Here is a 15708-nt window from a genome sequence, read left to right on the forward strand (position 1 = left end):
ATTTGATAAAACAGACTTGTTGGTGGAATGTAGACTGCCGTTAGTTGCGGCCAGAGATGGCGGGATGGGCATGAGTTCATGCTGGAGGACATTTTCCAGGTCTACCTTATGACCTGCTCTGAAAGCTGTGACTAGCCTTTGTAGAATCTGCCTGTCCACTTTGATGGTGTTTTGCTTGTTCTTGGAAAGTTGCACGACTTCATACAAAGAGGCAAATGTCTTGGCTTTGTTCTTTGGAATGGGTGACTTCAGTCCCAAGTGCTGGTCACTAGCTGGAGGTTCACACAGACGTTTGTCCACAAACACTTTCATTTGTGCCTGTCCAAGGTGTTCTGCACCAAGCAGAGATTCTTGAATCTCCGGTGTGACCACTTCCTTGTTGATTATGTTCTTGAGTGTGTCCCCACCATCTTGAAACACACAGTGCTCTTTCAATGATACACATATTTTGCTTTCATCCCTGTCGTCTCTCTCCATTCAACTCTTTGTGCACTCAGTGTGTGTGTACTCATCGTCTTCATCATCTGTTGTCAGTCTCAGCATTTCTTTTGTCTGAGAAGCTATGACTGTTATACGACAATGTCCATCTACTGAGGGATGTTGCTATCCTGGTGATGCCCACTAAACCTCCACTCTTTTTGCCTGTAGCGTTTAGCCACTCGGTACTTTGATCCGCTGAACCTGATTGAAGCGTCGATCACTGCGTTTCACCAAGAAGTTGCCTTTCTGAAACTCGAAGAGGATTTCTGGTGGGAGAGCAGACATCTCAGCCAGGTACACAGTACCCCATCTGGCGTCGTTTATATGATCGTACCTGAAGAAGAAGGGCAGCTTACGTTTGAAAGCATACAGGTGGAGATCACACAATCCATCACGTTGCGCTCTTATGAAGCAGAGTACGATGCTGACCATAGTCATGTAGTCCCACCAGAATGCGGCATTCGGGTCATCAACTGCAAGCGATGCAGCAAACTCTTTCATGGGCTGCTGGAATCTGTCTGTAGTCAGTTTGTCGACCATCTGCGCGATGTGGTCAGCATCTACGGATTGGCAGAGATCTGAGAGTTCAGCTCTCAGTGTAACATCAACCTCATCCAGATATGTGTACAGCCGTGGGAGCAGTAGCTGCCAAAGAGCCTGTAGGGTAAGTTTGTGGGTCCTTATGGCACGTGCATACCCCTTTCCTGCCATGACATGCTGAGCAGCATTTTCTCCCATTAGATCACACTTGACCCATAGCTCGCTCAGGCCAGAATCAACCATGTGTTGTCCTATCACACCCAGGAAGTTCATGGCAATGTGAAGGCCTCCAAGGCAAGGGATAAGCACGTCCTTGTATTCTTCTACTGACCACTTTAGTTCTAGCAACTTCGGATAAAGTGCCTCGCCCACTGTCAGAATGACATGCTGTTGTTCCATTGATTTGGAGATATGAAGCACTCGCTTGATAACTGTGTTCAGTGTATCGAGTTCAGATGCAGGAGCCTGGATGATAGGTAGGTAGCCTACTGTAGTTTTCTCTGGGTTGACTGTGCTTGCCTTTTGATTGTACAATATCCAGGAAGGCATTGGCTTTTTAGATGTCCTGGACATGAAGAAGGCCATGTCTGTAGCTTGTGCTTTCTGTGCTGCAGGACATTGTTCAGATGACTGTGTGAAACAGTCTTCTGCTAATACACCGCTGAATGGGCGCTCTGTGATTCCTCTTTTTGGTTTGTTTTTTTGCTTTTGTGGGTGGGGGGGGGGAATAGTGGGGAAGGCAAAGGTTCCATCACAGCACATTTGAAACATTTAATCTCAAAACAATATACAACGTAAGTAAAAGTAGCCTCATAATAATAATAATAGCTGAGTAATTATTCATAGTTAAAAACTACTATTTTTGCAATATATATGAGATCTAAGCAGTTTATTCACATAACATCTAAAATCTGAATATGGCATCAGATTGCCCATGTAGGAGAACTTACAAAAGCACATTTAATTCAAGTTTGTACCTTGTTTAGTCAAAAAGATATACTTAAAATAGATTTCAGGCTGGTGGTGGTGGCCATGTTGGATTTCTCAATTTCGAGGCATTTTGGGACATTTTTGAGCTTCATATACAGCAGATTTGGATTCAGCACCCCTTAATACCCCTAGAAATGTTGTATGGCATAAATAAACACAAAATGCCTTCAGGGTTCTGATTTTGTGAAAATTGACCCTGTCTATTATATGTTATGTGTAACGTTGCTGCCTTCTTGGCCAGGTCAGCATTGCAAATGAGATGTTATCTCAATGCATTTATCTGGTTAAATAAATGTTAAAAATAAATAAATAAATAAAAATTGCAGATATGACATCCAAGGCCCTCACATAAACCAAGATAAAAATGGTAGTGAATAACAATAATAATTCCTTACATTTATTATAGCGCTTTTCCAGATGCTCAAAGCGCTTTACAAATACACATTACACATATCATACATGCAATGGTCTCCACTGTGGACAATACCCACAGGAGCAAGTTCAGGTGAAGTGTCTTGCCCAAGGACACAACGGCTTTACAGACGCAGCAGCGGCGGGTTTCAATGAAATGTTTACAATAAAAAAAGAAAACACGTACCTTAACTAACCCTAATAACAATGATTTTAATAATCATATTTTTTTTACAAATAAAAATCTAAAGTCTTTATTTATTCTTGTTTGATTACAAGAATAAATAAATAATGAGGGTCTTATCTATTAATCATTGTGGTGGCATTAGCATGCTGAACCACAACAGATGCAACAGATCAAACGTCTGTGGCTCCGCGCTTGTGGAATTTTCCATTTTAATTTGGCGACAAATGTTTGGGAACGTGTTTGGATTTCTTTTTTAACAAAGGCGCCAAAGTTGTTTAGGTAGAGACTGGTGGATCTACGGATGGTACTGTATATCTATTGCAGCCCTAATTTATCATTGAGGTTATAGACCAAAAGTATTACAACATAGAAATCCCAATAAAGAGAAGTTTGAGCTTTTTCAATAGATATTAAACATGCTACAATTTCCCAGAGGAACTGCCCATGTGTTAATCGAGCCAAACACTGGAAATCAATGCAAAGAAAGTTAGTGTACAAGGTTTCCCCAAATCTAGATAAAGACTTGTTATTCTTTTGGTACACAACAGACAGGAATTTGCTCTTGTTTTGCATGCAGTCAAGTGCATAGAGACATTTGTCCAAAGCGGCAGCATAGCCAAATTAAAATACAGTGTGGTGAGCCAGAAGAGCTGCAGGCTTTGGCTTAATGTGCATGCTGTTGTGCAAGTGTGTAATGTACTACAACGTCCAGCTTTTCATTCATCTGCCATCTCTCTCTCTATGTCTGTCTCTCCATCCCAGTGCTGGGAGGCGTGGAGTCACGTGGTGTGCTGAGGAAGATCAGTGACATGCTGGAGGTGATTCTGAAGAGGATGGACAGCCTGTCCAAACTCGACAACACCTCCAGCACTGACGCACGGCGCCTGGATGAGCTCAGCTCGGCTATCAACAGGTACTCTGACTTTACATGTTATAGTTTACTTCTCTGCCAGTGATAACAGGTCTTGGAAACAGCACAATTGTTATAACATGAATCAGTACTCTCAAGATATGGCTTGTTATAGTGAGATTCTCAACAAAAACACACAGTTTCTCAAGAAAAGCAAGATTATATTTGAACTAGGGATGCACGATATTGGTTTTTTGAAACCGATACTAATAACTTCCTGCTTCTTAAGACCGATACCGATAACCGATAATAATATAATATATATATATTAGTGCTGTCAAAATTATCGCGTTAACGGCGGTAATACATTTTTTGAATTAATTGCGTTAAAATATTTAACGCATTTAACGCATGTGCAGAATGGCCCGCCCCATACGTGCCACCAGTGGCAGCGCCAGGGTATGGCTGGGGTAGGCTACACCGATACCAAGAAATGGCTTAGCCCCACCATGAAAAATGATGTTAAAGTAAGCAAAATAAAGTCTGCCAACTCGCACGGAGTAAATTGCACAGACAGCAGTTAGTAAGATTGATTTCAGTAGCCACGGTTTTGAAAACCTTTGTCACGTAGTGATCGTCTTCTCAATAGAACATCTTTGATAACGGCGTGGTGTTGTTGCAGGAAGTCCCGACGGAGAATACTTTTGCTGTAGTAGGGGTGCACATAACTGGTATGCAGGTTATGTGCGTAATCTGAAATGTGTACCGTCACTTGTGTCACAAAGCGCATTTGCGTACCGACGTACTTGTGAAGCTTTTCCAGAAGGCGGTTAGATCACCGGACGACAAAGTCGGTCTCCGTGTGCACAGACAGGGCTGCTGTTAACGTCGGTCTGTACAACGGACTTGTGCCAAAACTACCCAACCGGCTGCGGAGGGAGACTCCCCCCCTTCACTGGAGAACTGCGCTAAAACAGCTGATCACAACGTTCACACTCTGTGGTCACGAAGTACTCCACTAGCCCCCCCCCCCTTCCTGAAGTACTCCCCTGTTGATAGAAATCAACACGTAATGAATGGTGATTAATCATGATTAATTCATTTTTAAGCTGTGATTAATCTGATTAAAAATGGTAATAGTTTGACAGCCCTAATATATATATTAAATGTACCTGTAGTATTTGCACACCTGCTGGTAAAAAAAAGACTATTAGTGAGCAAATGACATGAGCATTACTACTATGAACAAAACAAAGCCAAGAACAGTTTTGACTCTTCAAAGTGACCATATTTATTTTCCCAAATGAAGTTCTTGCCTTTTTCAAAAGCCTCGTCGATAGGTAAAAGCCCCGGTGCCTTTGCAGCTGGCTTTGGATTCGCCGCTAGTTTAGCAGCACAGGTGTCTTCGTACGCTTTTAACACACCATCGTAGCGATGGCGATGTTTCAGGTGACTGATCAGGTTGGAAGTATTATAGCTCGTTGCCTTTTTCCCTCCTCGTGGAACTTCTGCAATGCATTTGTTAATACAAATAGCAAACAAACTATCTAACTCTGAAACTTTGAAATAGTCCCATACTACCGACGACATGTTTGTTTACTGTCCTGGCTTCACGGCCGCACACCATTCACGTCACAGCCAGGCATGAGTTAGGGAGCGCTGGATTTTTGAAAAACTCCCCTCTTCCTAAACCACTAATACCACAGTACTGGCAAAACGGGAGGAGCCGAGTGAAAAACAAGCGCCCCTCATCCCAATCCACCCACACCGCAGTATGTTTTTCTTTTTTTTTACCCAAAAAATATATTGTATATTATCGGGGCTATTAATACTTTTATCAGGTTTATCGGGATGACGACATAATTCCTAATATCGGACCGATAATTATCGTGCACCACTAATTTGAACACATCCTAATATAATGAAACTAATTACAGTATGTTATCGTCACCTGGATGAAGGGACGTTGTCTGCATGAGCACGTTGTACCTTTGGTAGTTGCCGTACTCTAAAAAAAAGGCTGCGAATTTTCAGAAGTTTGTACCGTTCTCATGATGACACATTAGTTCATTGGTCTTTATTTGTTAACAATACATTGATGTTTTTCCAAATGTAAAATAAATATGTGATAGTGAAGTGATTGGGCAATCTTTCACATAGTCTTTAAGGCTTCAAATGTCTCATAGTAGATTTATGGTGTGTGCAGTAACAATTAAAGGTAAATATTTGTTCAACTTCGCTAATTGTTTGTTTAAAAAAAAGCAACCATATGGTTTGTGCTTATCCATTGCTGTAAAACCACCAACAATTATATATATATATATATATATATATATATATATCATTTACACATCTACTTTAATTCATGTGCTAGCACCTATGGTTAGCACTTGTATGTCCGCCTATTAAACTTGTATAGCTTTTACAGCTTTTATGAAACAGTATCATGAGTGCTTTGGTCACCTCGGTGTATATAAACATAGAGCAGCTGGTAGAGTTTAGTAAGATTTCTCTCTGGCATGACATGACATACTAACATATTTAAGATGTAGCACTCCTTGTCATTCATACTTCACATTACCTTTTATTTTCTCCTGTTGCTATCCGTCTATCTCCCCTCCTTATACTCCTTGCTTTATTGTATTTCACTCTCATCTTCACTATCATTTTTTTCCTCTCGTTGAAATTGCTGCCTATTACCTCAAAATCGCTGCTGCTGCACACAGACAAGTCTTGAAGGACCTTGCTGCTACTGCTTTTATCTAACTGTTGTCCCCCTTTAGTACCAAAACATCCAATTTGTCCTTTTTAATGTTTTCTCCATTCTGAATCCTTTCATTTCCTAACAGCCTGACTAAACGTGGTGCTGCGGGAGTAATGTGATACACACTGACAGAAATCCCCTCACTTCTTCAAACCTTGTTTAATGATCCTGAATAAGCACTCAGAGTCAGATCTGCACAGAGGCACTAGTGCGGAAGGATGGAACGATTAATATGGTCTGGCATTGGTGTTAACTGCAATCAATGTCTAGTAATGGGCTGTTTAATGTGGGGGAAGCAGTTCAACTCTTAGGGGCACGACAGGGGAGAGGTGTCCTGCTGAAGGTGTCTATTGTCAGTGACTCTAAGTAGGACGGTATTGTGTTACTGTAGCAGACATCAATATCTAGTTATTGCCATGAAGGGAGTAGTTTGGGAGGATCGAGGGGTTATGGTCAGAGTGTAATTAGGGTCAAACACAAGAGCACAAATCAATGATGTGAGACTATTACTCTTTAAAAGTGGATAATGAAAGCAGATTTCCCCTTAGGGAGTGGATTTACTGAGCCTTTTAAAAATAAAATATATATTATGTAGTGTTTCTTTTTTTGTTGAAAACCTAGTGTCACATGACAGGACCAAATGAATACATAATGATGATAATTGCATCATATGGGCCCAGAGGTTGCGCTAGACTTTTTCGCTGCCCGTCATTTTGACAGACAGGATCGTAAAACTTCTGTCAAAATCCAGAATTACCCGTCGGCCTTTACACAACTCTGACGGGGGGGGGGGGGGGGGGGGGAGAAGCATGCTCGTGAACTGTCAATCTTACAGTTCACATGCGCCGTGTTATGCATGGCTGCTGCACCTCGCAGGAGCGTGCACAGCGTAAAGCCAAAACTCAGACATGTCAATGATTTGTACGGCACAGTTAGGTTTTGGAAACGGTATGATTTCCTTTTTGGAGTGCATGCATAACACGGCATAACCCCGGAGCCTCGCTGCGGGGAAACTTTGGCGCTGTTCCGAGTTTGTTCTAATATGTCAAAATGACGGACTGCTTTCAGATTGGTCTGTCATTGTTAAAAAAAATCCGTCATAGACGGAAAATATTCAGTTAACGCGACCTCTGTATGGGCCATAATATATGGTATTCTTAAATAAAATATATTTTGTGATTTTCAAATGTTCAAGTCTTTTAATGATCACAATAATTCAAGATGTCAATTGAAAATGTTTGCATTGACCTTACAATTACATTCTCAAATCCAGTGAATAGCTCTGCTTTTATTGGCAGAGTGGGTCTTGTGGGGGTGCAATATAGCGTTAATCATCAAAAAGCATTCCTCTGTAAAGACCCGGGCTTCATCCCAGCAACTGGCATTCAGCCTCACCCACATGTGCAATGTAAAACACTGTTATAAATAAATATATAAAATATAACATTCCATAAGTTACATTTGTTTTAAATGATTTTTTAATGACTTAAGCTAGAAACAATATGGACAAATGCATTTTCTTCTTATAAAATGTGTAATTTTCCCCAAAAAATAACTTGAAACCCCTACATACAGTGTAGCCTCAGTTCAGCCTGAGGACACGTTTCACTACTATTTTGGTGCCACTTTTAAATCAAACTTTCAAAACAGGAATTGAGAATGTGTAACATGACTCACGTCTGACGGCTTGTCTAAAATTGTGTTGGTATAAATTGAAGCAAGCCATCATGGGTTCTAAACATTAAAGTCCCCACAGAGACCAAACGTCATTCAGCGAGCAACAGAAAACTTCATCCGAGCTCAGAGATTTATCATGTAGACTTTTGATACATAGTGTTCACATTCCTTTGTCCAATTCTAAAACAAGTTCTTCTTGAAAGCCGAAATGCTCTGTGAAATGAAATTTTAAATCAAATTCAGGACAAAAAAGAAATCAATTGTATTTTCTGAGTGCACTGTTGTTTAGTTTGGACTGAATTGATCTTCAGTGGAAGCAGTTTTAATAGCTATAGTAAACGTTTTGATTCAGGAAGGAGAATGAAAAGGATATTGACTAAAGAAACTGGTGGGTATGAACAACACCCACACACACTTCACCGCCTGGTGATGTTCCTTTGATGGCTTACCGCTGAAGAAGGACAATACCATCTTAAACAAGTGTGTGTTGATTTTAAATGTGTCACTTGTGTGTCAGTGTAGTAGTTCACTTGAGGTTACACTTGTTAAAACCAGTCTGGTGTTAAACCAGGGCACATACCCCTAACTGAGGGCATAGCCTGCGGGATTAATGGACACACACACGCACACACACACTCTGACAGGGATGACCTAAGTCTCTCTTCAATCCAATGATTTTCATTCTGTCACTCTTCGTTTTTCCCCTCTCTCCCTGTCTCTATCATTCTGTCTCTTCATCATTCTCCACCTTTACTGTTCACCCTTCCTTTCTTCCTCGCTGTCCTCTTTTTACTCTCTAATCTTTCTCTTTCTCTTGCACATATACACAAAGCGCACGAGGATGTGGGAGAAATGTAGTTAAGTATAAGTGATGTGAGTTTAGACAGCGGGGAAAGAGCAAATTGGAAGAAAGAGCTTTATAAAAAACATATCCCAAATCCTGGCCAGTCGGGCACGCAATCAAAGAAAGAGCACACAAACACACACGCACGCACGCGCACACACACACTGGGCGGGAGTCTCATTTCCCAGTGAGCTTCATTGGTGCTGACACACTCCCGTGTAGCGGCGAATAGGACTTGATGTCTGAGGCCCTAGCCTGTGATTCGCCCACGGGGCAGCCGCTCGTTAGAGCAGAAAACGGAGAGAATATAATGAGGGAGGGAGGGAGGAGAGAAAACTAGGGAGGGGACGAAGGTGGGGAAAGGATGCAGAGTTGATGTTTTAGCGTGCAGCAGATGAGAGGGGAGATTGGTTTGTCTTGCCTTAGGTGAATGCTGGTCGAAGATCACCGCTCTGTTTCGGCTTTACCTATTTCCCTCCCTTAAGTACCCATCGAAGCTTCATCAATAACATCCTATATCCCAGGAGACCTTCTTTTCCACAGCATTCAAGTCAATATCGTACTGCAGCTTTTCTAGAAGTAGTCAGCAAAGCAAATGCCTCAATTCTTCTATTTCATCGTTCCTGATTTCAGTTGCTCTGTGTATAAGTCATTGGGATACATAAACAATGTACCACTGTACACACAAAACAGAGTGATTGAGTGTGTGGCATGTGTGTATGTCTCACACTAAGCAGTGGAGTGTGATGTTTTAACACCACGCCATGGGGGGTAATAAGTCACTGGCAAACAAACACTCATGCCAACCCTTGGTCACATGCCCATCGTGTTCTGCACATATTGTTGAACTGCTTCCCTTAAGAGGATGATCTCATTAGATAGAGAGAGAGAGACTGAATTAAGGAGAGCATGAAAACACATTGTTGTATTCTTAGAAACTCCAAACGTTCATGTTTTCAGAGACTTCTACTTCTCCTCGTCATCCGTCAGTGGATTTCCTTTCTCAGTTCTTCTCCCCCGTTACTTTCCTCCCGTTTTGTCTTCTCTTTGCTCTCCCTCGTTTCTGATTTGTTCCCCTCATTTGTAAAACAGCCAACTGTCTACATTCATCAAAAGAGAAGAAGCTTCATTGCCAGTAGCGCTCAACAGTGGGCCATCAAATATGTATACCCTAGTATTCTTTGATCATAATCATCGTTTAATGTTCCAGTCAGGCTGTTTTGTTGGCTTCCACCAGAGGATCTCTTTATTTTATTATTAATTCCTCCTTAACACAAAAGTCCCCCTGGTACTCTTGGGAGGTTGATCTCCTCCTCTTTACTTTCTGCCTGCTTTTATTCCAGTTTTTCCATGACTCTCACACTGCGTTATTTCGAAGTGTTCCCTTTCTCTTTGGATGTCATTGTCTAGTCTTCTCCTTCTGAGCCTTTCATCCCCTTTCTCTTCCCTCACATCGCACTCTATGACTCTCCGTTTCTCCTTCTCTCTGTTCTCATCTCTCGGGATGAGTTCACATTGTAGCAGAAGTTGGAGGTGAGATAAGAAGGTCAAGTCTTATAGAGGCCAATTTGCACAGTCACAGTGAAGCCCCCCAAAGAGAGCTTTACTGTACCGGGGGTTACTCAGCTTACCAAGCAGGTGTTGTCCTTCAGGCCAAATACATTGCAGCTTTAATAAAATAGGTGCTATGGTAGCTGTAATCCTACAGCTGGGAACTTCTGTGAAATGCTCCATGTGATAATATTTATGTTTTAATATATTTGTATAGCCTCGTATAGGCTCTCATAAGACAATCAAAGGTAATAATGTTCACTAAAGTGTACGCTGTATTTGCCTCAACTGCAATAAAAGGATGAGAGAAAAGCCATTAGTTTTATCACATGCTTTTATTAAGATAATGTTAAGGACGCAATCACAAAGTGTTTTTTTCAAAGGTGTATTTACACTGTGGGTATTCTTCCTTTGGTGTATTTTAACAGTTGAGATCATTGTGATTTTTGTCAATAAATATATTCAACCCAATTGTAGTGAAAGAACGGTCCTGATAACTATGAATGTTCCAACTTTTCAAAAGTCAATACGGTGTAACTACTGTATGTGTTACGGTGTGCAGGAAGCAGGACCCAAATGCAGACCAGAGTAAAAATAATTCCTTTATTCCAAGGCTATATATACACAAAGACAGAACAGGACACTCACCGAAGACCACGTCAATACACAAGACAAACCGACACTGAACACAGGAAGAGACAAGACTAAATACAGGGAGGGGTAATCACAAGACGAGACACAGCCGGGCAGGGGAGGAGAAACACAAGGGCCACAGGTGAAAACAATCAGACAACTAGACACACCAGGGAAACTAACGACGGGAGGAAAAACACAGGGAAAAGGACCAGACAATAACCCAGAGGAAAACATGACAGGGAGAACAGCAAAACACCCAAACCAAGACATAGAAAACGTGACAGAACACAATAATCGTAACAGAACCCCCCCCTCAAGGGACGGATTCCAGACGTCCCTAAAACACCAAAACAGTCCCATAAACGTCCAAAAAACAATGTCCAGCAGGGTGGGTGGAGGGGGACCGGAGGTGGGACATAAAACTAGGGCCACCAGGGTGGGTGGAGGGGGTCAGGAGGACGGGTTTGGGCTGACAACCCAGGAGCACCGCGGAGGAACCGGAAGGGATCTCGGGCGGACGGCCCGGGGGCAAGGCAGAAGCCGAGAAGGGGGACTCGGGCGGACGGCCCGGGGGCAAGGCAGAAGCCAAGGTGGGGGTTATGGAGGGGCGAAGGCCACCGCGGGCAAACTCAGGGGGCCGAGCATGAGGGCGAGGGCCGCGGCCGGGAAAGTCAGGGGGCCGGGCTCGAGGGCGAAGGCCGTGGCTCTCAGGGGGCCGGGATCGAGGGTGAAGACTCCGGCTCTCAGAGGGCCGGGCTCGAGGGCGAAGACCAGACAGCTCCGCAGGTCGGGCAGGAAGGCGCTGACGGGACAGCGCCGGAGGCCGGGCAGGACCCGGTGTCGGAGCTGGTGGGACAGGCCTCGGCAGGATCCCCCACGGAAGAGGACCAAGACACGGGATTGGCAGGACCCCCGGTAGGAGAGCAGTCGGCGGGACCTCCAACGGGACAGGACATAGGGTTGGCAGGAGAGTAGACGGCGGGACCTCCAACGAGACAGGACAAAGGGTTGGCAGGACCCCCGGCAGGAGAGTAGTCGGCGGGGCCTCCAACGAGACAGGACAAGGAGCTGGCAGGCCCCCCGGCAGGAGAGTAGACGGCGGGACCTCCAACGGGACAGGACAAAGGGTTGGCAGGACCCCCGGCAGGAGAGTAGACGGCGGGACCTCCAACGAGACAGGACAAGGAGCTGGCAGGACCCCCGGCAAGAGAGTAGACGGCGGGACCTCCAACGGGACAAAGGGTTGGCAGGACCCCCGGCAGGAGAGTAGTCGGCGGGGCCTCCAACGGGACAGACATACGATTGGTAGGACCCCTGGCAGAGGAGTAGTCGATGGGGCCTCCAACGGGACAGGACATGGAGTTGGCAGGACCCCCAGCGGAACCTCCAACGGACCAGGACATTGGGTAGGGACTTGAGACGTGACTCGAGAGGGGAACCAAGGGGGAACTCGAGAGGGGACTCGAGTGGGGACTCGAGAGGGGAACCAAGGGGGGACTCGAGAGGGGACTCGAGAGGGGACTCGAGAGGAGAACTAGAGAGGGGACTAGAGGAGAGACTAGAGGAGGGACTAGAGGAGGAACTAGAGGAGGGACTAGAGAAGGGACTAGAGCAGGGACTAAAGGAGGGACTAGAGGAGGGACCTCGAGAGGGGACTCGAGAGGGGACTTGAGAGGAAACTGGAGAGGGGACTCGAGAGGAAACTTGAGATGGGACTGTGGCAGCTGGGGCCAGAGCTGGGTCTGGAAACATGGCTGCGGGGGCCGGAATTGAAGCCAGAATCATGGCTGTAAGGTCCGGTTCTGGAGCCGGAAACATGGCTGTAAGGTCCTGTTCTGGAGCCGGAAACATGGCTGTAAGGTCCGGTTCTGGAGCCGGAAACATGGCTGTAAGGTCCGGAGTGGAAGCCGGGACCCTGGCTGTGTAAGCCAGGTAATCCAGTATGGACGCAAAGCTGCGTGGGCCGGTACTGGAGAATGGAGGCATCGCTGCTAGCTTGGCTTTGCGCCTCCTTCTCTTAGCAGCCGCCTGTAGCATCAAAAAAGCTGAATCCGCTGGGTCCATTATTGGTGTACAGGAAGCAGGACCCAAATGCAGAACAGAGTAAAAATAATTCCTTTATTCCAAGGCTATATATACACAAAGACAGAACAGAACAGGACACTCACCGAAGACCACGTCAATACACAAGACGAACCGGCACTGAACACAGGAAGAGACAAGACTAAATACAGGGAGGGGTAATCACAAGACGAGACACAGCCGGGCAGGGGAGGAGAAACACAAGGGCCACAGGTGAAAACAATCAGACAACTAAACACACCAGGGAAACTAACGACGGGAGGAAAAACACAGGGAAAAGGACCAGACAATAACCCAGAGGAAAACATGACAGGGAGAACAGCAAAACACCCAAACCAAGACATAGAAAACGTGACAGAACACAATAATCGTAACAGTATGTCCTCGTTTATCCCTTCCTAGTATGTTAGTGGGGGGACACAAACCAAACACACTCAGCAACGCATACGACACAAGTTGTTAATGGAGCGGAGATAGCCTGTGACTTTGATGGCTGCTTACAAACGTACATTTGTAATCACACTTTATGTCCTTGCAATATTCCCTTGGTAGGATCATTCATTTTGTTAGTTTTCATCCAGCCACTGTTAGCATTTAGCTAGTTTAAACAGCCTTGCATTCCTTCATCCACACACACACACACACACACACACACACACACACACACACACACACACACACACACACACACACACACACACACCATCGATAGTTCAGAACATCATATTTGATGATGTTTTATTATGCTGCATTGAATCCTCTGTCTTTAATGAGGGCTAATCATGCAGTCTGATGCTTTGAAAATATGCAGAACAACAATGAGGACACAAATGCATTCAAACACATACTAACACAACAAACCAACACACACACATATTTCCCCCTCATCTTATTAAGTAAATTAGAAGTTGCTCACTCCACAGAGGAAGTGGTATTAACAGCGCAGGTCTTTTTCTATTTCACGCTCCAACCAAGTGTCTAACAATTTGCATCTCCCACTAACACTTCTGTGAGATGTAAAAAGGGAGGGCGTGGAAGCAGAATAGAGGAAAGAGAGAGGGGTGATTGAGACTGAGAAGAGTAAAAACAACAATGATACTAAACTTCAAAATGGCTATAACTTAATAGGATGGAGACTAGCGCATGACTAGGGAGAGGTGATACCATCGGGAGAAGAACATTAAGTGATGAAATCTTGGGAATTTGTGCTTTTTTGGTCAAGGCACTTTGCTTTAATGTGGTTGTCACTGTGTCCTAATAGTGTAAGGACTCTCATTTCCACATGCTTTTATCTCATCTTCTCTTTACTCTTGTGTGTTGCTAAATGGGTGTGCAGGTTCCAACCAGCGGGCCTGGTGGAGAGGATCCAAGCTATAGCCCAGAATGTCTCCAACATGGCCACAAGGGTAGAGCAGATACTGCAGAACAGCATGGTGCAAGGAAGAGGTACAGTACCAATCATCATCATCATCATCATCATCATCATCATCATCATCATCATCATCATCATCATCATCATGATTGAAGTGAAACTCCTTTACCCCTTCATTCAGCTAAACATAAGATATGTTATAGAAAGCATAAAGTAAAAAAAACGAGATCGAGATATGTCATGAGTGCATCAGACATAATTATATGACCTTTTGCGATACTAAGGGACTTCCGCATGCTGTGGATCAGCCCTCAATACACAGCCATATACAACAAAAATCCAGCACAATGAAATCACAAGATCTCTGTGCATATAACACCAAGACATCTCATCAAATCCACTCAACTCAAACGTGTACATTTCATTGACAGATGATTCTAGTAAAGTGACTCATGATTGTTTTAAAAACAATAAAACAGGCACCCAATATAGCATTTAGTGCACGGTATGTATATCAAAGACAATGACCGATCAAAAATAGCACTCTGAGAGCAGAGTTAGCAGAAACCCAGTTGATTCAGATCTGCACCAAAATAGATTGGCCCATGATAAACCCTTGAGTTTTTTCAAATTGGACCAGTTGTTTTTCCATAACCTTGCTGACAAATGGAGGATACAAAATAACCTGGCACAACTGGGTTCTAGCAATTCTGCTGTTAGAGGAGTTGTAAGAAAAAAGATCGGAAACTTACTAGCATTGTTGCTCAGCGGTGGAAAAACAGGACTTTACCATTTAGGGCTGAGTGATTCCCATCCCCTGAAGTCCGCTTGTCACATACTTAACCCAAAAATGCTCCTTAAGGTCTACAGAAATAAATACAAAGTTAACTTCTACAGTGTATTACAACTTGAATTGCTGCTGTTACAACAAAAGAAGAGAATACAAATTGTCTAGTTAAATATTCCACTGACACAAATCACTTCCAAAAGTGACAATTTCATTTCTCTCCAGACAAAAACAATGCAGCAGAAAAGTTATAAATAGGTAATCAAAAACATCAACCCGAAATCTGAAAGCATCAAGATCTAAGAGTGATGTCTTTGCAGCATTTTTCTAGCTGAACATCAGCCAAAACCAGAACAAGTGTAGGATAGCAGAATGATTGTTCTAAGGAGAGTAAGGGAGACAAATGTGATTCATCTTGGAAGCACTGTTGTGCATGAGGGACATTGTGGTCATCTCTGTATATATCATCAGTGCTGTTGTTTTCTCTTGCACATTTCTAATTAAACCTACATAACACTAAGCTTATGAATGTCTTGC

The 15708-nt window shown here is 43.7% G+C and overlaps 1 protein-coding gene across 1 annotated transcript in view; it reads left to right on the top strand.

The window, feature by feature from the left end:
* The window catches only part of LOC117446795 (alpha-1,6-mannosylglycoprotein 6-beta-N-acetylglucosaminyltransferase B-like), a 142208-nt gene that overhangs the window by 63268 nt on the left and 63232 nt on the right, over positions 1-15708 (top strand). Inside the window, 2 exon segments of the mRNA XM_071204618.1 lie at positions 3371-3521; positions 14349-14458. Of these exon segments, the coding sequence (XP_071060719.1) occupies positions 3371-3521; positions 14349-14458 (261 nt within the window).

The sequence above is a fragment of the Pseudochaenichthys georgianus genome, chromosome 1 (assembly GCF_902827115.2).
Source record: "Pseudochaenichthys georgianus chromosome 1, fPseGeo1.2, whole genome shotgun sequence".
NCBI classification, from domain to species: domain Eukaryota; kingdom Metazoa; phylum Chordata; class Actinopteri; order Perciformes; family Channichthyidae; genus Pseudochaenichthys; species Pseudochaenichthys georgianus.